The following is a 27005-nucleotide window of genomic DNA, read 5'->3' as shown; positions in this document are numbered from 1 at the left end:
GGCCCTGGTGAGAAGAAACATACTATACCAAAAAAACCCTAATATCTATTTATAAGAAATTTCCCTTCAGAGATTTTTCAACTTAAGCAGTGTATTTCATCCAAATGACTTCTCCATGACATGACTGGAGTGCCCACATGGCTGTAAAAGCTTTACTTCAGTGATGACTTCTTTCACAGCAACCGCAGGGCCAGTGACCCACCACTAGAGCTAGATCACTTGCCAGTCATATGTCCCTTAGATGTTGAAAAGAAACCAGACACATCAAAGGCACAACTGTACCTATCACCATTTGATGATATTCCAAACACTGAAATTACCCAGATCTTCTCACTGCCATCACTCTTTAGCTCTCTTTTTCATACTGTCACCCCCTCTTTCTCTCTCTCCACATTCAGACCAAGTCCCTAGTTTGTAAAATCTGCTACACAAGAGAGGTCAAATTTGACCAGGAGAGTTTAATACTAGTTCCAATGCTAGATCAAATTGACACATACCTGTAAGTTCTAAGGATTCTCTCTGGCTAGGAGTATTTTGTTTGCTTTATAGGGAACATCCAGGGCATCCTACATTTGTAGGTTACTTTATGACATGATCATGTAAGCTGCAGGACAAGTGCAACTTAGTGCATTTGAAGTTACTAGCAAAAGGAACATTAATTAATGTCACTGGTCCAAATTATCCCGTACTCAGCTCATCACATTTTCTCTGTAATGACACACTGGATCCCAGGCACACAGCCTTCTTCAGATATTTCTCTATATGCCTCTTCTCTGACTCACCATTCTGACTTTTTTACTGAAAGACTACATAATGTAAGAGAGTTTCAGTGATCATTCTCAATTTCATATCATATCTGGCTAGGAACATTAAAATGAAGATCAACTCACTTTTTAAAACTATTGCTTTTTTTTCCCCTGCAAAAGGAACTCTGTTACTAGTTTCTAAAGATTCTTAGAGCCTAATATGAGCAATTGCAGCTATGAGCTGGAAGGTATTACTTCTCAGAATAGAGAGATTTCCCATATATGCTGGCACATTTATTCACACTTTGCAAAACCAATAACATGTCTCCTTATGATCATGCAACCATCCTGATTGAATTTTATTCTGAAGCAACGCATCCAACTAGCTCATACTCATCCAGCTAGCTCACTTGCCACCTAAATGTTCATTATTCAGAAATTTGTCTTTTTTCCCCTCAATACGTGTGGCCTTGCAGGAAACTTTCTCGTACAGTTAAGTCACAATCAACCCAGCTGTAACTCTCAGATTTCACAACAGAGATATTGCTTCATTAAGCATTTATCAGACTGAGGACAAAAAAAAGGAAAAAAACTGATAGGTCTTTACTGTCAAGGATATCTGGGACAGCTGATGAAAATGAGTTGTTAAACTTACCCTTGAGAAAATATTTTCCAGAGAGCTAGTCAAGGATTTCTTCGCCTTGTTTTTCAGAATGTCAAGTTTAAACCGGCCACCACTGGTGGTGCCTTCTGGAATCGCACTGTTAGAAATGACCTGTTGAAATGAGCAAGGACATTATTCAGCTTTGGCAATTCTTTTTTTAATTGTGAAGACTATTTCCAAAGACTAGAGCTGACCAGGTTACATAACAAAATACCCTTGGCCTTATTAAAAAATATACCACAAACACCCTACCCTCCTTCCAAAAAAAAACCCCAAACAAAAACAGAAACAGTCTCACAAACAAACCCACAGTTAAAGGCACATTCCATCCCAAAGACTGTATTGTAAAATATGCCAATTTAACAATAGTGTTGCCCACTTCCTTTGCAAGATAAGTTCATAGTTTAAACTAAAACCAATGCCTTCTTCATTCCTATTCTTCCTAGGTATTATTGCTTGGGCGTGGAGATCAAAGGGGAAAGAAAGAGTTATCCTCACACTATAAGGAAATACAGACATAAAATTAATTGGTTGTCTTTCTTCCTGTCGTGTCCCCTCAACTTATAAAACCCAGGCAAGCTGCTCCTGTACAGTGCTTTCTTAATTATATTACCCAACTTCAGGTACTCCTAAAGAAATCTAGCAGTGGTCCTACAAGAAATTCAAACAGCATTTTAATAGGCTGGGAAGGGGGAGAGGAATCATACAAAACAAAGCTTTACCGATGGTGCTTCACCAATGTGGATGTGCGTTTTCTGCTTAGTCTCGCAGAGCTGACGGAGGTGTAAGATCACAAGTTCATTTTCTTCCTGGTCATTGTCAGGCTTCATTTTCTGTCAGTAACAGCAAAGAAAGCAGTTTGTCTTCAAGTCATGATTTGCTTATTTTTTCCTTCCTACATAGGTGTTCCTTGAAATTAATATACTGATATACCAAACGCCAGAATGCACTATTATTATGTCAAATTGCAATTCTGTCTGTCTGCCTTCACACTCCTGAGCAAGATAGAATAAAAACTGAAAAATGTTGCAGGCTGTAGAGAAAAGAGAGCCTTACACCCATATGTTTTGTTTTCTATGGTTGTCTGTTACTCTACAGCCTTCTAAGTGGCATAAGGAAACCAAGCCACCCTACTCTTCAGGAATCCAGAGAGAAGCACAGCTTTTGGAAGCCTAAATCATACTTCATCCACTGGAGTACATTGGCTTACACAAGAATATTGTGCCAAAACCCTTCCATGTGTATCACACTTGAGGTTAAGTTGGAGCATGTTATTTCAGTATGATTTTTGGTGGAAAAATTGTAAACTGTAGATCAACTATGCAACAAATGAAACAAATCAAAAGCAAAAATATCTAGTCCATTTTATCAGGGTCTTTTTCAAATTAGGAAGAACAGCTTCTAAGGTATTACCTGAACACGTTCAAAAATATCTGCCTGCTCATTGTCAGTTAGCGATGACAGATGTCTCTGAATTACAAGTTTGGCTCTTGGAGGATAGAGTCCTAGGAAAAGAATGGACCATTAAAGATTCTCAAATGATCTCTCAAAACACTTTTGGGCAAAATGACAGTAGAAGATATAAACCTGCATTTGAGTTTATACAAGTTAAATGTATGACAGTTGTATATCCAATGTACACATGATACAAAATAATTGAGGTTTTGCTAAAACCTTTCTTTAGCAGTAAAATTATAACCAGCAGCAGCTAAGGGGCTGGCTCCTGTGTAAAAGGTTGTGCTCCCTACCCCACCAATGGCTTCTGCTCTAATGCCAAGAGATCACTGACAGCTGGAAGCCTGCCAACTCTGTGGGAGAGGAGGAGGAACAGAACAGATGGGGTTATAATGAGAGATAATCAATACATAGGATACTTGGAAGTTTTCAGATGCTTTTAACTGAAAAATTTAGATGCCTTTGTTCCCAGGGAAAGGACACGGTAGAGGTCATTTAGAGAACTGAAAACACTTTTAAGAGCAAGAACAGCATAAAAACTGTAGGAATAAATGAAAGAATTTCTGAAAATGTGAGTGAAAACAAACCCCCTGAACTAGATGAAGATTTTTTTCTTTCTAAGGTAGGTATCATTCATAGAAAATTGCCATCAGAACAAATATTTTTTTTTTCAAAATCATGCAGCTTTAGGTTTGATTTTGCTAAACTTCTAGATTCAAAGCAGATGGATTAAAAAAAAGGGACTACAAAATAAGTTTTTCAGTCACTAAGTAGAAAGTTTATGAACCTATTACTGCAGTACTCTAGTTGTTGCCCCAAGAGAGATCTGATTTTGATACTGGGTACTTTTCAAGTTATTTACACTGCCTTATACAGCAGCCTCTATCATTTATAATTTACAGAAAACTCTCCCAGCTTAGCTTTGCCACTTTGAATACCTGCTGTTAAACCCAGAAACTATAAGTCACAGCCTAGCAAAATTTCACCTCATTAAGATTTTACACTTGGCTTTTCATCCACCAGAGGGAAGCAAGTGGCAACAGTGACTTTCAATGAATGGGAGAACCGTAAATATCGAGCACCACCACAACCACACCAGAAAATACAAGACTATTTGCTTTTTGTAACATACTTGCTTTGGTTTTTTTTGCACACAATACCTTGCAAGGACACATAGCAGAGTGACTACAAAAACAGGGTCCCAATTTTTTTTTTTTTTTAAATTCTATCTTGTAAGACTTTTTGCATGTGTTCTGCAAACTTCACTTCCAGAGATACTACAAAACTTTGTTTATTTATATCTGAAGCCAGGTAGTTGCTTTAATTTTCTTTACTGGATATTAATCTCCTAACTTAATAATTTATTTTCCCATAATATAACTAGATTTTGAAGTGTGTGAAGGGATAAACACAAAGGAAAAAATAATCCCACACAGGAAAGAAGGAACACACAGGAAAGAAAGATCCTTTTTGATCACGATTGTCTTTTTATGAGTCATTTTGAAAGCATGCAACTTGAGGGAAAAAAAAACAAAAACAAATGGAAGGTCAACTGGTGGGTTTTGCTGCTCTGCTTAAGAAAGTTATGATGATGCAGGAGTGTGTATTTATAACAGAAGCTACACTGTATTCTGTTGCAGTATCATTACTGCTAACATGCCACCTAAATACAGAGAATGCAAAGTGACAGTAAGAATTGCATACTGGGATACTTTTCCCTCTGCTCTTACACTGCCTAAGTTATTCCTCTAGAAAAATCAGCAAACCACAATTAGAAGATAAACTCAGCTGTTACCTTCAATTCTTTCACAAAGTTTGTGCAACGAATGCATAGGGCAGGCCTCACACAGTTTAATCTGTGTCTTGGCATTTTGCAGGGCTGCAGCAGTGCTGAAGGCTTGCTTCATGGTCAGCATTACCTCATCAACCTATATGGGAAGGAGGGAAAAGAGTATATAAAAAAAATACAAGCCATATATACAAAAATTAGATTTATAAATCACATCTCAGACAGGTGTTTTACAATTAAAAAAAAAGACAAAACCATACAAATCCATTTGTTGCTGTCTAAAGAGATCAAAGTTGAATTCACAGCTTTCTGCCTTTTCTGTAGATGATCACCATCTTTAGGTTCTGCCAGACAGTGTAATTTTGATGTCTAACTGCAGCTACTCAAGCTTACTGGGAAAGCACCCACTATTTTAAGAAGCTGTAAGTGAGAATTTTTGGCTTGAATATACGCTGGCTAAATAAAAAGCATTAATTTCTTTAGCTTCAAGTCTCTCCTGTAAACTGCACATGTTCCCTCTTAACCTGTCCCCCCAGCACTAAACCATTTTAGCACCAACCCCCACAGACCCATCCCTGCTGCCAGACAGGTGCTTCCCACAGCAGTTCACTTTTCTCCTGGACACCAGACTGCCAGCCAGCTTCCTTACAATCACTACATATCCTTAAATACTGCTGGCCTGCCCTGCAGTCAGCCCTATCTTTCCTCTGCTGCTGCCACAAACACAGCAGTGCTGTGTTCCCACACACCAGCACTAGAAAAGCTCAGCTTGTATCTAAGAAAGGTTGAGTTCACAGCATTTCTCCACAATCCTTCAAATATGCTCCCAGACCTGCATGCAAAGCACCTGGAGCTCCCCTCTCTGTATTTCAGGGGAATACAATGCTTATTAAAAGCTGTTTGCTCAGTCTCAGCATCAGCAAGGAAAGAGGGAGACAGCAGCTTGAAAAAAATTTAGGAATGAAATCAGTGTTCTTCTTCAGAATCAGGTCCTCATTCTGCTTGTTACTTTGTTTCTTAAGCAGAAAGAAGAAAGCTAAAATATTTGAGACCACATCATGCAGTTTAACATTAAAAACATATAGACTTCTTTGAGGGTCTGTTACCTGGGGGGAAAAAGAAAGTAGAAAAGGAACCTGAAAGTAGAAATTTAAACTAGTTTGTGTCCCAGTAAATCTAGGTTTGTTTTGTTTTCTTTAAACCTCACAGTTTTAAGCATTACCAGTAATTTCTGGGTACTTTCTCTTTATAGCAATAAAGCAGAACATTGAACAGTGACTGTTCATCTTGCAACATGGACTGGTAAGATTTTTAAGTTGGCTACAATCCCTCTCCAATGCAAGATCCTCAGAACAGTGCTAAGTGTACGGATTATGACTTCCATAAATGATAAGAACTATAGCACAAACTGTAACTAGGCTTAGAGTAAATACACATGAGCCTCCCAACACAGCCTGCCTGGCAGTGGAGAATCCAGAAAGCTCTGCCCTGCCACAGTCAAACAGCCACCAGGATCTGAGTGACTGCATCTGCAAGTAGCTCAGGAGCGTTTGTTTCATATTGCACTGTGGGCATACCCACACATATCAGTACTAGAATAAGCAAAGAGGTTCATAAAAACATGGGGGTTTTAGACATCACTGAAGCCTCTGAATTATGCATGGTCAAATTTATCAATAGGTCAGATGTAACATTTTCTGTTAGTACAAAGATAAGGTTGATTTCATGGCAAGCTCCTGCCTGTTCTGACAAAAATGCAACCTCAGCTGCCATTGTACATCTAGAGCTGTTAGCTGTTTGAAGTTTTATTGATGTAAAACTATTCACTTTCAAGCTAGTCAATGGATTAATAAATTACATTTTCAGCTAGCTAGAAAAGCGATTTTTAAATTAATCTGAGAATGAGTTAGAAACTGTTACCAGCATCATCAGAAACAAACACGTTTCAGACCAGGAAACAACTTCTTTTAAAGTGTCACAGTTTTAAAATAAAAATGGAGTAGTCAAAATTATTTCCTGTATTCAGCTCACACTATTAAGCTACCTGTTATCAGTAAAATCAGTGACATCTGGAACTTTAGTTAATTGATACATACTTTATACACTGTCCAATATACTTTTTTATAGTTATATTCATTCACGAATACTATGGTTTTCTTCTTCTGTGATCAGATGCTGGTATTTTCTTCTCCCGAGAAACAAAACAGACTACAAGGAAAAAGCTAAAGCCAGATGTAGGCTTAAGACACGTGCAGGATCAGTCAGGAGTTTAAACCTTACCCTGAAGGGTATGTTTGGGTTTTATCATCAGCTTTGTTACTGATTCAATACATGTCTTTACATGTTTGATGGGGAACCAAGTCTCTCAACAGTTAGAATTGGAAATTCTAGAATTAGAAAAGTTACAATCAAATGTTGAGCCCAAATATGTTCACAGTCCATGTGCACGAACACACCCATCTGGAATCATCTATTTGTAACTGATATATGCACCAGCAGAGTGGCAGGATGTGGCTGTGTATGAGCAGAATGGGCACATTTCCTACTGCAAATTTGCATATGCACAGCTGATGTCTTGCACCTGAGCAGATGCGACCACTGAGGCCCAGCTGACACAGCAGAGTAACAGAGACACCTGTTGTTCAGGAAATGCCTTGGAAATGCTCTGATTAAATGGTTAGGATCATTAATAAATACTCACCAGAGACTCACTTGCGCACTGGAACACATAGCAAACATACTGGCTTAACCCAGGTTCCACAGATTCCCGGCAAATAAAACCAAAGTGATCAACATGTTTTATACCCTAAAAGAGTTTAAAAACAGCATTAGTGGACTATTTTATAAAGATTTCGTTTTGAAATATTTGAATAACTATAAATGCATACCCCAATGATCCAATGATCTATTTGATAAGCAGTACAATTATTTTTTTAATTGCTTTTTGGATCTAAGTTATATCAAGATCTTTATACAATCAAAACCAAAGTTATGCAGCAATAAATCTGGACCAGAATTTATTCCATTAGCAACACTGGATTTTCAGGGAAGCAAACTAAAGACTGCTGGCCTGTATTTGGAATTGCCTCCAAAGTGAAAATTTGATGTTATAAGCTTATGCTAAAACACAGGATTGGACAAGTATTAGGTTAGCAGCAGACCCTTGCTTTCCTGTAATACATGTTAGGACTATACAGAAAAAAAAAAAAAAATAGAAAAAAAAATAAAAGAGGGAATGAGTGGCAACATACAGAATTCCAACTAAATTCTGAAATAAATTCTTTGAGGCTGAGTTATATACCAGAAGTTTCAAGAGTTACTACACATTACTACTGACACTTCTTTTTTCAAGGTCTTAGTATAACAGCTTGACAGGGAACGCTGTGTTGCTAAAAACGGCACTGAGAAGATCAAAGACAGCTGCTTCCTAAGAAGCACTATATTCCCAGTCTCAGTTCATGGAACATGACTCACTATTGTTAAAGCTTTTGCCAATGTTTTTATCATCTGAGTATGGTAATTGTAGATTTTCTCCAAATGAAAGCCTAATCCCCCAAGTTCAAATACAACAAAAATCAGAACACGGCTGCTTGGATCCATCTCCAAAGAAAACACCTATATCATAAAAGAGAGGAGGAGGCAAAGCAACTTGCCTGTCACTACAGAAAACACTCTAGACAAAATTGGAAATGCAGTACGTGACAGACTGAACATATTGTCACTACACACTGTTGTTTTTAAAAACAAAATTCTGAAACTCCTATTTGTGCCACTTAAAACTTGAGAGGTACAGAGGGTTGCTGAGATGACACAAATGGCATTAGTTGAATGCCATTCTACTAATCTTCATTTAATTTTCTCATGACACATGAAGTCTTCAAAAGCATAAAATTAAAAAGGTCAGACATATACACATGTTGATCTACAGAACAGTGAAGTGTTGAACTCTGTTTTGCAAGAAAACATATTTATTAAAGGTGGTTTGGTGAGATGCCAGTTCCCTCCTTACTGACAAGTGCCTGAACAAGTCTGCTGCTGTCTTGATTTCTCAGTCTCCACAGGAGAACATTTGAGGGGGGAGACAGATGTGACACTTGCCCTACTGAAGCACAAATAGGACGGTCTGTTCCTAAATCAACAGTACTTCCTTCACGTTTCTTTAAGATGGTGGCTTTAAGGGGTCATGACAAAAGAGCCAAGTTTTTTGTTGTTCTGGGTTCCCTCAAGGGGAAGGCTGCAAGAAAACTGAACAAGAAAACTTCTACAGCTATTTGATATCTGAATTTAGACTGCACACACAGAGGTTTATCATCAATTATGTCTGCTGCTTGACAATTGTAAGGAGTGTGGATAATTACTTGAATGTAGCAGCTCAACCATGCTTAAGCTGTAGGATAAAAAATACCTTTATTCGACCAGACTAAGAGAATCCAGAATGCAAACTGGCAATAACATCTCCTTTTCATTGTTTGTAAAGCTTGGAAGAACAAATATTCCTAAGCCACAGTCCCACGATACATCATAAATCACTGCCCTATAAATCTGTAACAGCTAGCCCTGGGGCTAGCACCATGTAGAAGTACTGATGAGGTTTATGCAACAAATTCTTAGTCTTGAACAAATTAATATTTTATTTCTATTGAACACAGAACCTCCTTGACTTCTTTAAAGTAACTGTTTCACATTAAAAAAAAGCCAACAAAACCAAACAAAAAAACCAAACCGAACTCCCAAAGTATTGTGACTGATCTTTGAGTTACTCAAGAATGCAAAATAACAGAAGCTTTGCTCCAAATGAAAGTGAAGAGATGGAGTGAAAAACACCTCCAAAGCCCAGCACACAGAATTACCTGACACTATTTACTCTACAGTTATTTTCCTAAAGGAAAGCTGGGCCTTGAAGGTTTTCCATGATCTTATTGGTCACCATACTTTAAAGCCAGCAGAAAAATGGTTGTCCCAGCTTAGGACTGTTTTGTTTGACTATTATAAGTATGTATAAGTATATATATATATATATATATATATATATATATATATATATATATATATATATAATGTTAGTACAAGTATGTACTTAAGAGCCCAGTACCTACAGCCAAAATGTTACTTCAGTACACCCAAAAAGCAGAAGACCCAAGCCTCTGCAAATTCTGCTTTCCACACCTCTGCTTGAAGGACCATTTTGATATTTATTATAAAGCTATTAGAACTATGTTTGATTATAGGTCCTATTCTGTATTTGCATTAGCTTTTTTCCTCAACCAAAAGTAATACAAATTGTAGTTAAAATGTAGAGTCAATTTAGGACCTGGACCTTTAGCTGGTAGCTCAAGACTCCACTTGAGTTACAAGTATTTCCTAATTCTTAATTTGTATAAGCACTGGTAGCCCAGCCATGCACGAGCAGACTCGTTATTAGCATTAAAATGAATGCACTTGGGGGTGAAATACAGATTTAGAGATTGCCAAAAGTGTACTTTAAACTAGAATAATCATGTTTAAGGAATCCTGAAGTGATGATGTAGCATGGCAAATGAAAAGAGATGATAAAGTAAGACCTCAAACCAAAAAATATCTGTACTAACTAGTGCTGAACAAGAGCAAGATTGAAAGGTGAACATTTAGCCCTGATATTTAACTTCACAATAAATAATTATTCATTACTGAACAAAGCTAGGTATACCTATTCCCATATTCTCCAGAAAAAATGATGCAGGTGAACTGCTGTTTTTCTGAAGGGTTGATTCAAAGCTGTCTTTTCATTCCAAAGGCTTTCAGTAACTGCTCAGAAACAGTACATTCAGAGCATCCTAAATGGAGATTAAACTGCTTCCAAAAACATATCAAATACTCTCCCAAAGCAGAACATTTTATATTTTGTTTGCTGACGAGTCATTGAAGTTGCTGCTATTACACAGCTTAGACTGGCTATTTCACACTCATATTTTCTGGACTTTTCTGGAAAAATAAATCTACATTTCTTTTTTATTCCTGTCTATAGACCAGCAAGGCAACACAGCTGAAGAACAAATAAAATCTTTTCCTCTTGATGATCTATATATTGCTTATTACTAATGCTTACCTGAGAACATGAGGAGATATCTTTAAAATTCTTTTCAAACACAACGGATTTGGTATCTGGACTGATGAGGTTAACTTCAAACCTTCCAACCTAAGGAGGAGAAAAATAAATCTAATTTATGACTGTCTTAGCGGCATAGCATTTACAGCAACAAAAATGTCAGAATCTCACCCTTTCTTGTTCACATAGAGTACCTTTTGGCACAACAGCTTACTCAGCAGGAACCAGGGTGCCAGGGTGCTGTAATTCTGCCTATGTTGAGTAAGAATATTTCAGCAAGAACAATACGCTCAGTTGAATAACGAAAATGACTTGGAAAAAACACAGCTTTTCTTCCCCTCCCCCACCTTTATTCTTCAAGTTATTTTAGTCCAAAGATCACATGTTTGACAGACAATACCAAAACCTTTAGGAAACAATGTGGCTAAATTAAAAGCTGGAAAAAAAAAAAAAAAAAAAAAAGGGAGGAATTCTTGGTTTTTAAATTATACCATAGATTAGCTGAGAAACTAAGATGATACTTTTTGGTTTGCACTAATTCCAAATGAGAAAGAGTAGGTTCTGCAGCAAACTGCCTTTCAGCTTTCCCAAACTGCTTCTCAAGTCCATGGAATTTATTCTATAGATCTCAGAGATTTTTTTCAACTAAATCCTTTTCAATACTAGTGATAAGCTGTGGCTTTCTGAAGGGGAATGCGTTCTCACTTCAGCTGTCACTTCCTCAAGAGAATAAAAAACAAGCATGTTCCTTAAAACAAATGGAAGGACAAAATCCAGGCATTTAGCCCACTGTTATTTTAAGGTCCAAAGATTTTTTGGGTCACCTCCTTTATGTGTCCTTCTGTTTTTTCAAACCAAGTTCCAAAGATGTGAAATGCACTTCAGGCAAGAGAAGAAATAACCATTGTAGTCTGAAGGAAGAAGCCCTTCAGTGCAGAGATGTTTGAATACTCATCTGGTAAAGAGAAGACATTAATACTAATTATCAAAAAGAGGCTGGCTTCAAACACAAGGCTGTGGAAGTCCTATGTGAATTTTTTTTCTTTTTAAATGCACAAAAGAAGGGGTTTTGTTTGCATGGTAGTCTTCATTGATTCTCTTTTTTTAAAGAATATTCATGTTTTTCAGCTAAATATCACCAGCACAGACAATCCAGAACTGCATATGATTGTTTCACTAAAAACTGTGCTCCTTTAAGTGATTACTCCATAAATAACTACTTATTTTAAAACTTGCCTGAGCTAATTAGTGAGGTGAAAGTTCAGCTACTTCCAACCATTTATGAACAGATACAAAAATATTTACAACAAATTATGAAGCCATACTGGATCCATATTACCTATCTTGCAAAACTTATCTCAAACTGCACAGGGGAAGAAGATAGATACAGCACAAAACCAACAGGAAATTGCTTGTCCTAGAACACACCTGGAACAACATTGTCCTGTTCTTCTCAGAATCAGAGGGCTGAACGTGACTGGGTGCACTTGCGTGTCTTCTGCGGGACTGTATCTTCAGGTTTGTGTCATGAACCCTTCGCTGCATCACTGCGGTGACACTGCTGCACCGGGAGCGAAACTCCTGCTGCTCATCAAAGCCAGAGTCTTCTAAAATCCTCTCTGGAAAGAAGCCACGAGTGCTGGCCAGGTTGGTCAAGTTGGTCTGACTGCCAATTGTAAACATTGCAGCATGCCCTGAAGTGCTGTTTGGGCTGTCCAGCTCCTCAAACGGGCTGTCCAGAGGAGAAGCTGGCACATTTTCTTCACACAGGGGCAAGTCCAAACTCGACTCATTATTTCGCTGCTCGTTTAACAGTTTCAGGCGCTGGCGCTCATGAAGGCTGAATTTCTCTATGCAGTCGTCAATTAGTGTGGAGGGAGCTTTCTTGTGAGCCACTGTCACCTTTCCACAGTACAAGACCTCAAATTTTTGAGAGTCGTAGAAGGCATCTTCACTATCCTTACTTGGTTTGGCATCTTCTTTCAGTGCTGCTTTAGAGACTTGTCTTATGCTGCTGATGACATCAGGAACCTAAGGGGATAGTGTGAAAGGCCTTTTTAGTAACCACAAATGAGACAGCAGAGACAGAGATGCATCAAGCATTTGTTAAGGTAAGTATTTACACAAGCTGTTTCTCCAACACAGTGCCACAAGCTTCTTGGCAAAGAAGACCAGTGAAGTCTAAATTCTGTACAGACAATTTATGCAGTGGAAGCAGAGCAAATAATTTGTAATTTTTTTCCTGGAACGTCTTCCAGTACATAAGGTTTTAAATTACCAGAAGGTCGATTGGCAAATGTTCACATCCTCTTTTTTTGTGTTTTTAATGAGACTACTTTCTCTTTTCCATTGTCATCTGCCCACATTGGCATGTTTTACTGCTGTATTCTGTAAAGGACCAACAGTGTCCCTTTGTTTTTATTTTGCAGAGACACTTATTCTGTTCTTAAGGCTGTTTCAGGAACAGTTTTGTGGAAGAGTCCAGCAATCTCCATCAGTTTCAACTGACGGTTTTGAAACAGAGCTATCAAGAATACAGACATTTTACTGAAGTACCATGTACAACTGCATTAGGTCTCACTTATTATCAACTATAAAAACCTTGCCCCATCCATCCTATGACACAGTTCACCTTAAGGTGAACACTTCCCTGCTGCCTCAGTCATTGTGCACTTAAGCAGCACACACAAATCTCTTTTCTCCTCTGCACAGAACCCTACTGTACCCTGCAGGGCCAAACTGCACATCTCCAGGAGAAACTCACAATTTCAGCCCCATATCACACAGTCTTTCAAAGACACCTGGTTCTTCCTCCATTTTATCCCAATCACCCTGGGAGGAGTCCGCTTTCAGTACCAACTTAATTAATATGTGCGCTTGTTCTCCATTTTGGCTTCACAAAAGAAAACAAGGACTTATTCAGCTCTACTAACTGCAGATCAGAGTGGTAAATAGTTGCTCTTTTGACAGTACCTACTCTTCTGAACCATACCTCTTTCCCACATGTTCCATTTTCTCTAGTATAATGTATATGGCATGAACATGGGAAGTATAATGAATGCATTGGGGAAGTTACTAGTGGCAATGAGATAAAGAGAGAATGTCAATCCAATGTTTTTCACAAGAAAAATCAGTTCTCAACATTCAACTAATCCAATATAACCAATCAACAGCTTTTGTACTCTATACAGCTTCCCACTATAATATTTGATATTTTTCAAAGAATTTTTCTATTCAAAGAGAGTAACTTTAAAGTCACACCTTACTAAATAATCCATGATCCCTACAGTATCTCTTTCTTTCAGTCACATGATACCAGCTGAAGCTTGCTACTGAGGCAGCAATCTCACATACCAACACTTTTGCAAGTCACAGTGGAAAATTACCTCATCTTAATCCCCATCTCCCATTACACACTCCTCATCCCTTGGGCATTCAACTCAAATCTGCTTCCAGTTCATTTATTGCAAAATGAAGTTCAATTACCCTAAGGTCTGCTGACCGTTTGGCTTCTATCCCTTTAGATATCATCTCAGTTTTCAGTGAGGCTAAAAGCTAAGTCTAGATCTGACACAGATACAAGAGTGTAACTATTCTTCCCTCATTCTCACTACTGGGCTGCTTTATCATCACCCAAGGTGCACTTCCTCCCAGCCACAGAAGTTCAGCTGGACATGCACAATTCTCACTTTGCACTTGCCTGCTTGTATGCCAAGACGCAGCATTATTTCCACTGATTGGTCTCTTATTCTCTCTATAGCCTGTGCTTAAAGAAGTTCTAGAGTTCACATTCCTTAATTCTCTATTTTAACAGAATTCATAAACTAGCTAAAACTAGGGAAATTGAACTAAAATTTCCCTTTTTAGAATCCAGAAGCTGTTACACGGCAATTCACATATATTTCTATTCAAAGTACAGTGACAAATTACAGTTCTATTCAAAATGCACACACTTTACACACAATCAACTAGAGCAACCACTGTCAGCTGTTTAATCAACAATTTAAATTTTTTTAGAAGTGTACCATCACTTCCACTCAAATAACTCGGTCTTGCTTCCTGCTTATCACCTCTAAGACAAAAAAACTGGATATCCCTAAGTCTTTATAAAAATACTCAATAGCTTCCTAACACATCCTTCCCCCCTCTCTCCCCCACCAGTCCAAATATGCTGGGGATAAGACACTACCAATTCTACCCCAACATCCATTCCCTCTTCTGTCAGAGATCTCCCTCAGAAATGCAGTTTTAAGTAATTGCAATTCTACTTAGGAAAACCCACCACCCTAAGTATCCTGCTGTTTATCACTTTTATTTCCATCTCTTCCAGATTGTGTATGCTATTCAGACACTAGTATTTCAGTCACAATTATTATTTCAGTATCTCTGCTCCTCAAAAGCTTTTGCAATACATAAATTGCTATAGTGTTTTCACTTATTCATAGAGGGATGCTAGAATTAGAGCAGGGAGTTCAGCTCATATGGCCCAAACAATCCTTATTTCCTGCTTTGTTTAGGTAAACTTTTTTACAGGCTATGTAAAAACATATATACAGGCTATCCATTTTTTATCCATTTTTTTGGATGCTCCTTCATCAGCATTCAGTTTTTTCCTCTTTTCAATCTATAGACAAAACTAAAGTAAAATATCAAAGTGAACATTTTGAGACCTGTTTAATCTCTGTAGTTATGAATACTTTTCTTATATACAGATGTAGAGGAAAACAATGTAATGCAAAACAGGGATGTCACAACTGATAACTAATATCTGTCAGACAGCCCAGAACCAGTTCCAGCTTCAAGTATAACATTCAAGACAGATACTAACATTTCCAGGCTATTAGTTGTGCACATGAATTTTACTGGTCTCTAGTTACAGGAGTAACTGTGTGCTGCTGCTGATGTACTCAATGACTGACAGTGTGCCAGCCAGCGCTGTTAGACCTGACCCTCTTCACTCCCACAGTGACACCTTCTTATCAAGAGCCAAGAGCTACTTCTGAGAGGTACCTGATCAGAGTACAGTATTTTCATGTAAAGATTTGACTTTGAGCAAAACCCTAAGTGGGATCAAATGGAGTCTAAACAAGAGTTTGCATCTGTGTTTTCCTGAAATTCAAGATGCACGAAAAGTTACATAATGATCAGGCAATATGGCTTTTTACACATTTCTTTGACATATATCACTGGGTTTTGACATTTTGTTCCTCCGTGTATCAAGAAACCTCAGTCATAAAAGTTTCACCATCAAAGTTGTGTAACTTTTTTGGATTTGGATATTAGCTTATTATCTCCTAATGTCAAAATTGCAGGGCAAAGTTAGACAAGATAATAAGCAGAACAGAGCTTTTAAAATACTGAATTACCTGGATGAAAATTCTTAACAACTTTTAGAAATCAGTTTAGGAATATTAACAGTCAAAACTTACTAATGTGTTTTCAAGTTTCAGTATTTCCCAGCAAAAGTCTCATTAAATTAAGCAGCCAGAGAGGAGAAATGGGATTCTTACTCCTGAAACCCACAGGGCCACTGACAGAAATTTATTTTATTTTTTTTTCTTGTCAAGCCTTGAAGACAGTTACATCAAGAAAGACTGGATTAGACAGGGCTACTCAGTGCATTCTCAGGGTGAGAGGGGCACACTTCCAGCCCAAACAAACCCTGTGGACAATTCAAGAAGACTTAAGTCTTCCAGACTTTGCCTCTCCCAAATTCCATGGTCTATCATCTTTTTCCAAATATTGTTGGACAGAGAAGGAAATGACCATGTTCCAAAGGGAGTCACACACAGGGCTTCTCAGTCCAGAAAGGCAGAAGCTGATGGTGCAGTGCTGGAACAGCAGCTCTCAAATGCAGAAACATAATGTAGGGCATTATTACAGGCTTTATTCATGAAGTTTCCCTGAGTAGCAGCAGACTACTTCATGAATCAGAACAAGGAAATTACCCTCCCACCCCAATACACTTACTCAAATATGCTGGAACAGCACACAAAGCTTTCTCTAATGCAGCACTGACCTCATGCTTAAACAGTGACAGGCACACTGAACCTTCTCAGGTATTAATAAACAAATTAATAAATTAATAAACCAAACAAAATGGATCTAAGACCTAAGGTGAGCTTTCTTCCCCTCCAGGATGTCAAGAGCATCCACACCTATCAGGAAAAAAACAGCAGCATGTGTACTTTAAGTCCCTTGAAACAGTGCCCATAGTAACTCCTTGATCTCTGAACAGAGCCAAAAGAGCTGAAAAGCAGAGATCCTTCCTCAGGGCCTGTTCCAAACAACACCCCCAGATGTAAGAGGCCGACAAGACAAGGATGGACAGTGGGTACCATAAGTACAAAACTAAACCTGTGATACTAGTTTGGCTTTTCAGTGTGAACAACACTTCAAAACTTGGTTGACAGAAAATAAACCAAAAAACAAACCCCAATACCAAAACCAACCAAACAAGACCACAGTAATTACTGAGCAGTGCTTTCAATTGCAATCCAAACTTAGAACTTGAATGATATGGATATTGCAAAGAAGAACAAAATTCACTGGCTGGATTCCATTATTTCCACAGATGAACAGAATTTCTCTGTGCAGAGAATCTGCAGCTTTTCCTAATTTGTGTCTAGCTTCCACATGGAAAACTTCAGTCTGGAATTTATTAACAAAGCAAAGCCCCTCCTCGTACCATAAGGCTTATAAACAAATGTGACTGTGAAATACTAATCTAACAAACAGGCCTAACGAATGTGGCTACTTAATGACAGCATTTCTAGCAAGGCAATTATTTTCAAAACAAGGAAAAAGCTCAACCCCTCTCACTCCATCACCACGCAAAGTGCGGCAGCAGATCCCTTCCGCCGTACAAAGAGACAGGAGATGAATGAACTTCCCACACACATGACAGGAGCAGTCAGTACCTTCGGGTGTGAGATCCAGCTCAGAAACAGAGGCATGTCCAAGCAGAACTGTCACCAAACCTTGGTGTCATGAACATCAGCACTCAGATTCCTGGGATAAGTGAGTGCAGAAAGGATTCCCCTCTCACAAAGGGCTGGCAGTGCTGTCACGGCATTTCCTCAGGCTCGTTTTGCGATATCTCAGCAGAGCCAGAGGTCCGTGCAGCAGCCGTTATTCTTCAAAAGTCAAGTATTTCCTGACTTGGGGCTGGAAGCATCCGCACTGCCTCGGATTTGAATAACGCGTCCCGCTCATGATCTAGCTACGTACACTTAAAAGCAAACAAAAGAGAAACGGGATACTGTTCAGAAATCCACACCCTGAGCTCTGCCAATTGCTGGGAGTTCAACATCTATCAAAAGAAAGCAACACGATGTGAGAAAAAACTAGGAGCAATTGGAATGACTCTCCTTTTAATTAGTGTTAACTTGCATATCCACAAGATAGGAGAACCCAGCCACAGCAGTGAAACTGAACAGAGACAAAATAAGCTGCATATCGTATCCTGCTATGTACCAGGCATTTGATAAGGAGGCAAAGTTCTTATCTTAAAAAAAACCACAACCAAATGCCAGCCAAAGTGCAGATATCCGTAAATATTCTCAACTAGAAAGAAGGGTGGGAGAGGGAAAAAACTGTTTTCCTTTAACTGCTATAAATTTTTTTACTGCCATACAGTTAGTCCAACACTGATCATTCAGACCTGTTGTACTTCTGGAACTGCTGCATTCTACTGCTTTCCACTCCGGTGACAGTGTTCCACTTAACAGTTTTCACCATTAAAAATTCATCCTTCCGATAAAGAGATAAAAGAACAGCTCTGTGTGATTCAACTTATGCAGTCACACAAGCAATTTGCTGACTTTGTTTAGGCTAGAGGTATTTAGAAACCAGAACAGAAGAATCTCTCCATCAGCTGACTTACTGCTGAAGGAATACTATCTTCTTTTCTACAGAAATAAGGAGGATTTGCAGATTTCACAAAGAGAAAGGAGTAACAGCCAAATTACTAAGCATTTCTATAACCCATCTGCACTTACTGTACAGTCTAAAAATAACAGTTTAGAAAACTCCAAGTCAGGTTCTCAGCAGGCAGTAATAAGCATCTGCCATCAGCTCCAATTCATTCTGCTGCATGTGTGGGCCAACACAACACAATCCCAGTAGCAGAAAGCTGGAACACAGGGGTTGGCAAAGAAAGTTTCAGTGAAAGCAGTTTTTGGAGCTTCAAGCTAACTGCCATCCCTGATAGCTCGTGCTTTCACATTTCTTCTCCAGAGGCTCATAGATTTTGCCAAAGCTTAAAGCATCAGAAAACACATTAAAGGATTGCAAAAAATAAAGTTTTGCTTTCAGGAGACAGTCTTCCTCCTATTTGCCTGGCCTATATTTTTCCCAGATGACTGGTCAAGACCCAGCTAGGTTTGCTTCTAAAGAACTGCTAGAGAGCAGTGCATGTATTTTACTGACATTCAGCCTCATGTCACATACTGGGGAGATCACATACTCCTGCCAAAGGCAAAGGTGAAATCAACTACTACACCACCCTAAAGAGAGATCTTTTTTAGGTAGGTAGGCTAAAAGAAAATAAAATTCAGCTTTCAAAATAATTCTTATCCAAGACCAACCCAGGAATTATTACTTACACTGTTGAGCTTTGATACAGCCAACAAGAAGAAAAAAGTACCAGGGTAGCACAGCACACATTTAGCAAACCACCACATAATTTGCAGCTGGAAACTTGTGGATCACCTAACTAACACATTCTGTGTGCTGCACACACACACATGAGATGCTTCTATGCCAAATAGCCAAATTTAAGTAAGCTTTATAAAAGGTGGATCAAGTTACTTAACAGGGAAGAATGTCTCAGAGTAACAAGACGTTTTAGAAGCCTGAGTAGCCAATAGGTACCTTTCTCTATACTTCTGTGCAAGCACCCTGCAGAGGTGCATCAAAGAACATCAGTGATGGTAGTGACAGCACAAGAGGGGCAGTGCTTAAGCAAGGAAGGTTCTTCCACTCAGTACTTTGCCCCTATGTTTAGGTTTAGGCCAGTCAGGCTTGATGCTTTTCCACCTTTCAGATGCAGCTCACATTCACTCAGCTTGAGTACTCTGCAATACAGAGGTCTCATGATAATCCTTATGCTCTTGAATATGCAGATTAGTAAAACAATTAATCTACCAGTTTTATACATTGAGCAAGTTTGTTTCCAAGTTTAGGACACAGATCCCAGTGAAAGAAAAGTACAGCTTGCTTGGAACAGCAGTTCTTAAACTTCTTTAACTCAAGTTCTTACAAACTACAAAAGCACAAATTCAGATATTAGCTAGGATTTTTCTCCTGAAAACTGTGTTTTAGCTTAACTTGGTAGTTCTAGCAAGAGGTTCATTAAAGATGTTGTTTTTAAAACTCCATCATGTTTAACACATACCCTATTTTTAAAAGGGCTTGCCTGAGAAGATAAGGCTGTCACGTGGGCAATCCCAAACAATTAATGCATTCTCTGCATACATTTCCTTTTGGGGGGGTGAAGGGGAAAGTTGGAGAGCTCATTGAAGTATTTTGCCCATTTATGGTCACTATCTCCTTCTCCAATAGAGATCAAAAGATCATGAACTTAATTTCAGCAGATTTAAAGTGGCAATACTGAGATAAATGCTCTATACACCATGTTTAAGAAGGTGGCAATGTTTCAATTCTGTAGTTTCAGATAGAAGTTCTCAAGATTTTAAATTTAAAATATTAACTAACATGTTGATTCACTATGAAATGAACACATTTTGGTCTGTTTTTCCCTAGTCAAGAGATCAAGATTTCAGGACTCCTTCACAGCAGATGATGAAGACTCCTAAAGTGAGTATCATCTCAGATTTGGTTAAAACCTACCACGATACCCATGGATGACAACACTTTTATAACATAACCACACTCTTCTGCTATCACTGAAGAAGAAGATGGTAGGTGGTTTAATTCAGTGCTGACTCTGGAAGATGGGAAAAGTTAGATTCTATTCAGTCTAGCAGACATGGGTATACTTAGTTCAAAAAAGTCAGGCACTGCAATAACTTCTACCTCCCTTAATGAGGCTAGAAATTCCTCAATGACTTGAAACCAAGGAGTTAGTTCTTTTCCTATTTGATGTTTTCCCACAAACTCTCAACTGCAGTGGGAGGTTTCAGACTACAAATTTTCATTTAAAAAGGCTCTGCTTACAGAAAGGTGGACACCAAAAGCAATGTCAAGCAGCAGATGATACTGTGGCAGAGACAAAAATCATTACTACTTTTTGGGTTCAAGGCTCCTTTTGTCACAAGAACATTCACTAAAAAACTGTGTAGTAGTATTTCAATAGCTTTACCACACCTTCCAAGTTATGTCCAACAGTTTTCTAGTACTTTGGAAGTACACACCTGCACATGTCCCAGCTTGTCTGCTAATCTCACAGTTCACAAGAGGAAATGCATTGTCTTGTGACAGCATCAAATGCCTGAGCAACCAGTACTGCAATTAACTCTTCCCAGATAACAACCAGCAAAGAACCCAAGCATAAACACAGTAAGGAAGGATTTCAAGGCCATACTCATCCACATGCTGAATTACTGACTGCTTTGAAATGAGGTGCTGGGAACTTCCACCTAACCAGACTTCCTTCAGCACTGAAGTCTTAAACCACCACTTTGCCTAGGAGTCAGGGGAATAATGAATACTGCACCTGAGGGCAAAGTTAGCACAGCACAAAACACTAAATATTGATCTCCCTGGGAGTCACATTAGTCTAATCTTGTCAATCACTAACTGTTTAAAATACTAAGATTTCATCAGCTGGTTATGGTAGCTGTAAAGAGAATTAAATCATTAGACAGTTACAGCGTTCAAATGTAAATCCATACAGACAGAGTTGGATGGGCAAGTATTTCAAATTTAATAGCTGAAAGTAATTAAATGCATGTTATGTTTTGACATAGAGAAATTCTAAAAGAGTTGCAGATTTACTGTTTCTACTACTAATAATAAAACAAACAAAAAACCAAACCAAAACAAAAACACAAGACATAGGGGCAACAGAGAAGAAAATACTTTCCCGGAAAGCTTTGATATAAAGGAGTCAATAAGGTAAACAGACAGTAAGGACCTTTCAGAGAAACAGCTTTATAAGGCAAGACTCTTGCACCAATACATGAAGAGTAAGCCAAGGGTGTGATAGAGACCATGACACCATTTACATATATTTCCAAAAAGTCTGTGAGAGCACTTTGTTTTGGTTATGGATATGGGTTCTACAAAAATGAAGGGGAAAGGGGAGAATAGAGGCACTTAATCACTGTTCAAATACGAAAGCACAACAAGTATATAGTGTCAAGATATGTGGGAAGGAGTTGTTTCTGAGCTCGTCAGAGAGGTCCTACTCATTTATTTTAGGCAACGTTTTCATATACATCAGGTAAAGTAACTTTTGCACTGCTTCACTAATTTTTACTGGTAGATGCTACTTATTTCAGTAGTCCTAAACTTCATTTTCTGAATTTATTGTGCCTGGTACATGGTAGGTATTTCAGCACCCCACTGCCTGACAGCATAAACAGTACGATTTTTAGAACTGGCTTGACACCACATAGGTAGGAAGAACAGCTAGGCTGCATTAAGTAACTGCAGCTAACCTTTTGGTAACAATATTCACAGGAAGAGTAGCATTGGCTTTATGAAGTCCTAGCAACACAGTGACAAGTTAACCCAGAATTTCTGGAATTTCAGTTCATTATTAATGCAGAGTAAAGCCCACACTGCTTCACCTTCCCTAGCAGCATCTTCATTTTGGTAGTTCTACTGGGTTGGCATGACAGGGTTCTGGTAGCAAAGGGGACTGCAGAGGTGACTTCTATGAGAAGCTCCTAGAGTTTCCCCAGTGTCCAACAAAGTCAGTGCCAGCCAGCTCCAGGACAAACCCACCACCCACCACAGTGGTGATGGTGGTAGCCCCTCCAGGATATTTCATTTGAGAAGAGGAAAAAACCTGTGCAATGGCAACTAGGACAGAAAAATGAGAACACATGAGGGGAACAGTCCTGCAGACACCAAGGTCAGTGAAGACAAGAGGAGAAGGTGCTCCTGGTGCTGCAGCTGAGATTCCCCTGCAGCCTGTGGTGCAGATCACTGTGAGGCAGCAGTGCCTCTAGAGGCCATGGAGATCCATTCTGGAGCAGAGATCCACCTGCTGCCCTTGGAGGATGCTGCACTGGAGCAGTGGAAGATCAAAGGAAACTGTGACTCCACGGGAAGCCGGTGCTGGAGCAGGCTCCTGGCAGGGACCTGGACCCATAGAGAGAGGAGCCAACAGTGGAGACAGCTTGCTGGCAGGACTCCAGCAGGAGACCCATGCTAGAACAGCCTGTTCCTGAAGGACTACACCCTGTGGGAGGGGCCCACGCTGGAGCAGTCTGTTCCTGAAGAACTGCACCCGTGGGAAAGACCCAGATTGGAGAACTTGGTGGAGAGCCATCTCCTGTGGGAGGGACCCCACACTGGAGCAGAAGAGTGTGAGGAGTCCTGCTCCTGAGGAGGAAGAAGTGGCAGAGACAATGCATGATGAATCCCCATTCCCTGTCCCCCCTGAGCTGCTGAGGGAGAAGGTGGTAGAGAAAATTAGGAATAAAGTTAAATTCAAGAAGAAGGGAAGGGTGGTGGGAAGGTGTTTTCAAGATTTGGTTTTCTTTCGCATTACCCTACTCTGATTAGATTGGTAATAAATTAAACTCAAGCTAAGTCTGAATAAAGTACGTTCCCTCCTTGTAATGGAGAAGGGCAGCATAGTCCTAATATCTAGGGCTTGGTAAAAGTATACTCAGATGTAACATGGCAAATCCCATCATGTGGCTCCTGTCTGGCCTGGAAATAGAAACTCTTATTTCTGGTCTGATGAGTGAGGGATGAGAGAGGAAGAGAGATTTTTGTCACGGACACAGCAGTGTTCTCATGACATTTAAATAAGTTATTTGAAAGGATAATATAAATCCCATTCATTTCAGCTTACTACAGGAGTTTCTTTATAATTTCACCTAAGGTATTACTTGTCATGCTCAGCTGCCATCAAAGCAAGATGTTAATTTTCAAATAATTTAAAGTTTCAGAAATAAGTATGTGCTACGTTCTCTTACAGAAGTCAGCAGTCTTCTCTGGACTGAGGAAATGAAAACTGAGTTTACCCACAACTTTGTCCTTCTACAGCTTATTTTTTACTTTCAATAGCTCAGATTATAAAAGATTTCTCTCTGCAACTGGAAGTCAATTTGCTGATGAGAGTTAGCAGTGAACACACAAACTATTAAGAGAAATCAGAAAAAAGGTCCCCTATGCAGTAAACTTCATTCCTTCTGCTCATCAACTCTCTCTCCCCTGGGGGAGCTTACTTGATCTGGGAATTATCTATGTTAGGAATCTATTCTTGGTCATGTCTGAATGTCCTGTTCTCACTGAAATCAAGGCTGAAACTTGTTTTGCAAAGCCAGCAAAGAAACGTTGTATCATAAAAGTTAAGCATATTTCTTAACTACCTCTTCTGTGATTCTCAGCACCCAAATGTAGAAGACAAAATATGTCTTTCTCTGGTGGGATTTGCAAATATGCCTTCCAGTTTCACCTGTGACACCCACAAGGGCTTCCAAAACAATTCTATACATTTCTGTATGGTAGATACTGGTAAACTTCAAGGAGAAACAACAAAAATCTCAATTTCAAGGGTAATCTCAAATGTGATAGAAATATACAAGACTAGTTAGATTTAGTTATGCTCTAGGGAATTAATAAACCATCTGGCATAGTTGCAAGTGCTCTAGTTTCTGTTTGTTCAAGAGCTCTCAGGGAGCTGAGGCCAGCATAGGACACAAACTGGATAATTTCTGTGGTTTTGCTCTTGTAAAAACGTAACAACTTGCACAAATTAGGTAACTTCAAAACAGAGCTATGTTTTGTTACAATGAAGCATATTTAACAGATTCATACCTCATCAAGAGAATTTTATCAGAACCTATAAGGGTTCAGAAATTAATATGGATTTCAGCTAGAAGTAAAACCTGAAAAATACATAATCCATTTGAGAAGCCACCATGGAATTTGTAGACCAAGATGTAGTTCAAAGGGATTTACACAAACAGAAATAAAATGGAATATATTAACATCTCCATTGCTATTTTTTCATAAATAAAAGTCAAGTCCACCAGCATATAAAATTTTTTATTTGGGTTTTGTTTATTTTTTGAAGTGGGGAAGACCTTTATGAGAGGGTTATGAACCAGTGGAGAAAACAATGACAAAATCATAAATGAAAGTAATAGGAAAAATGTAAGAACAGGCATGTTTGCTCCCAAATCCACTACTGGGTATGTACACAGTTTCAAAGTTCCAATTGAGATCAGCTTTCTGCAGCATTACAACCTGCTCAGCTGAAGTTGCTCCCTGTGTGCTCAAAGCTACATCCCATAAAGAGATTTTAACATCCAATTTTCCCTTATGGGATCACTGGGAATAACTACCTCAGACTTGGATGTCCAATTTAATATCACACTAAAAGTACAGCACCTCCTCTACCCAAGCAGAGGAGGTATGGAAGGAGGCATTTTATGCCATTTATGCTTAGCAATATCCTTGTTTGATCTGTTGGACTCCTTCAAAGATGCATCACATATAAACACCAGTCTTGGAACGAAACAATTTGGAATTGCTACCAGCACGTAACACTTAAAAAACTGTGTTATCTTCAGTTAGTAGCAGATTTATTTAGACCAATTTATTTAGATGATGCCAGCTCTGAGGCTGACCATAGCAGACAGAGGTTCTAGGAGAACACAAAGTAGAGTCACTGCAAGGAATTTGTAAGCCCCAATAGCATATGGTAAAAAACAGCTACTGAACAGCAAATTTAAAACTTGTGCCCTCTTGTCATATTAAAAACACAAGAGGAAAGCAATCCATGAAATAAGAGCTCATCAAAGGAAAAGGAAGGGAAAGAAAAAAAAAAAAAAAAGACTGCTACACACAAACTCAGTTAACTACAGGGACACAGAGCAAAGCCTGTTACAAGTTACTAGATTGACAGGTCTGAAATTTTTATGTACAACCTAGGATTAACAGTCTTTTGAGTTAAAAAAATAAAACTATCAGAAGCATCACAAGTTGTCACTTCTGGAAATCAGTCACTGGTTTAAGCGGATAAATTGGTGAGTAGGAGGATGATTTTGAGGCAGCACTTCAAAGAAGAGGATTGGTAACAACAGATGCATGTCATGTAGTAACATCCTGGTACTATACCACGTTCCTAAGTGGCATGAAGGTGAAATACAGAGTTTAAGACAGCAAGAGTTTCTTTCCAAAGCCAAAAAAAAAGGAGTATCAAAACTACAGTGTACAGCCTAAATGTTGGGTTTTTTTAACCTATAATTATATGCAGCATAATTGGAAAGCCTCAAATTTACAAGAACTACCCAAGCAGTTGCAAGATGACAGAAGAAACTCCTGCTGGAAGAAGAAACCCCCCACTCCCCAACTGGTCCTTAGAAGGGTTTGTAAGTGCAGCTGGCAAAGATTCACCTCAGAGCTGAGCTGTTGAAGAGGTTTCCTGCTACCACCTCCCCAGTATTCTCTCAAGGTATCACACCAAAACTGTGGTAAACCTGGCAGTATTAGGTTAATAGTTGGGCTTAACGTATCTTACAGGCATTTTCCTACTTTAACAAATCTATGATTTATTCTGGTACCTGCATAGAAACTGAACTGCAGACATCATTGTATTTCTATTAAGCTTGGTTGGATGCTCACACCCACAGAAAGTAAGAGTGCACTTTCAAACAGTCATTTACAAAAAACATCCCATTTCACCACCCCAGCTTTACTTCAGCACTTCCACAGCCTTTATGAGCAGACTTCCCTTGAAGACAAAGAACAGAGGCTGCAACTCTACCCAGCAGTTTATACTGCTCATAAACTGACTAAACCGAAGCTTCAGAGCTTTTAAGTTCCCAGACAATTAAAAAAGATTTAACAGACTGAGTAGGGGAGGGGGAGCTGCTTTTTACAACACAAGAAGTCACTTCATCACATTAAGAACAAAGCTACATTTATATAATTTCACTGCTTATCTGAACACCACCCTGCACTACCTAACAAAACACACACTGCACGTCCTGATAAAACACCCTGTGCTGAGGTAGCTGTACCTACCAGGATATGAACATGTGTCCTGAGCCCTATTACAAGCAGCATGGGAACAGATGATTTCAGGCTTTATGTACTCAGCTTGGATTTAATCAG

At 38.9% G+C, this 27005-nt stretch overlaps 1 protein-coding gene across 3 annotated transcripts in view; it reads right to left on the bottom strand.

The window, feature by feature from the left end:
* Nucleotides 1-27005, bottom strand: part of TBC1D4 (TBC1 domain family member 4) — a 95081-nt gene that overhangs the window by 29592 nt on the left and 38484 nt on the right. For all 3 annotated transcript variants that reach the window (XM_014251135.2, XM_014251141.2, XM_088051146.1), the window contains exons 2-8: nt 12168-12770; nt 10740-10829; nt 7356-7460; nt 4661-4793; nt 2824-2915; nt 2133-2243; nt 1402-1521 (exon numbers count right to left, since the gene is read on the bottom strand). In XM_014251135.2, the coding sequence (XP_014106610.2) occupies nt 1402-1521; nt 2133-2243; nt 2824-2915; nt 4661-4793; nt 7356-7460; nt 10740-10829; nt 12168-12770 (1254 nt within the window). The remainder of the gene's footprint in view (nt 1-1401; nt 1522-2132; nt 2244-2823; nt 2916-4660; nt 4794-7355; nt 7461-10739; nt 10830-12167; nt 12771-27005) is intronic.

This window comes from Pseudopodoces humilis, chromosome 2, assembly GCF_049639895.1.
Source record: "Pseudopodoces humilis isolate 2021_Gansu_Grassland_sample_001 chromosome 2, ASM4963989v1, whole genome shotgun sequence".
NCBI classification, from domain to species: Eukaryota; Metazoa; Chordata; class Aves; order Passeriformes; family Paridae; genus Pseudopodoces; species Pseudopodoces humilis.
This window is presented reverse-complemented; position numbering and strand designations above follow the sequence as displayed.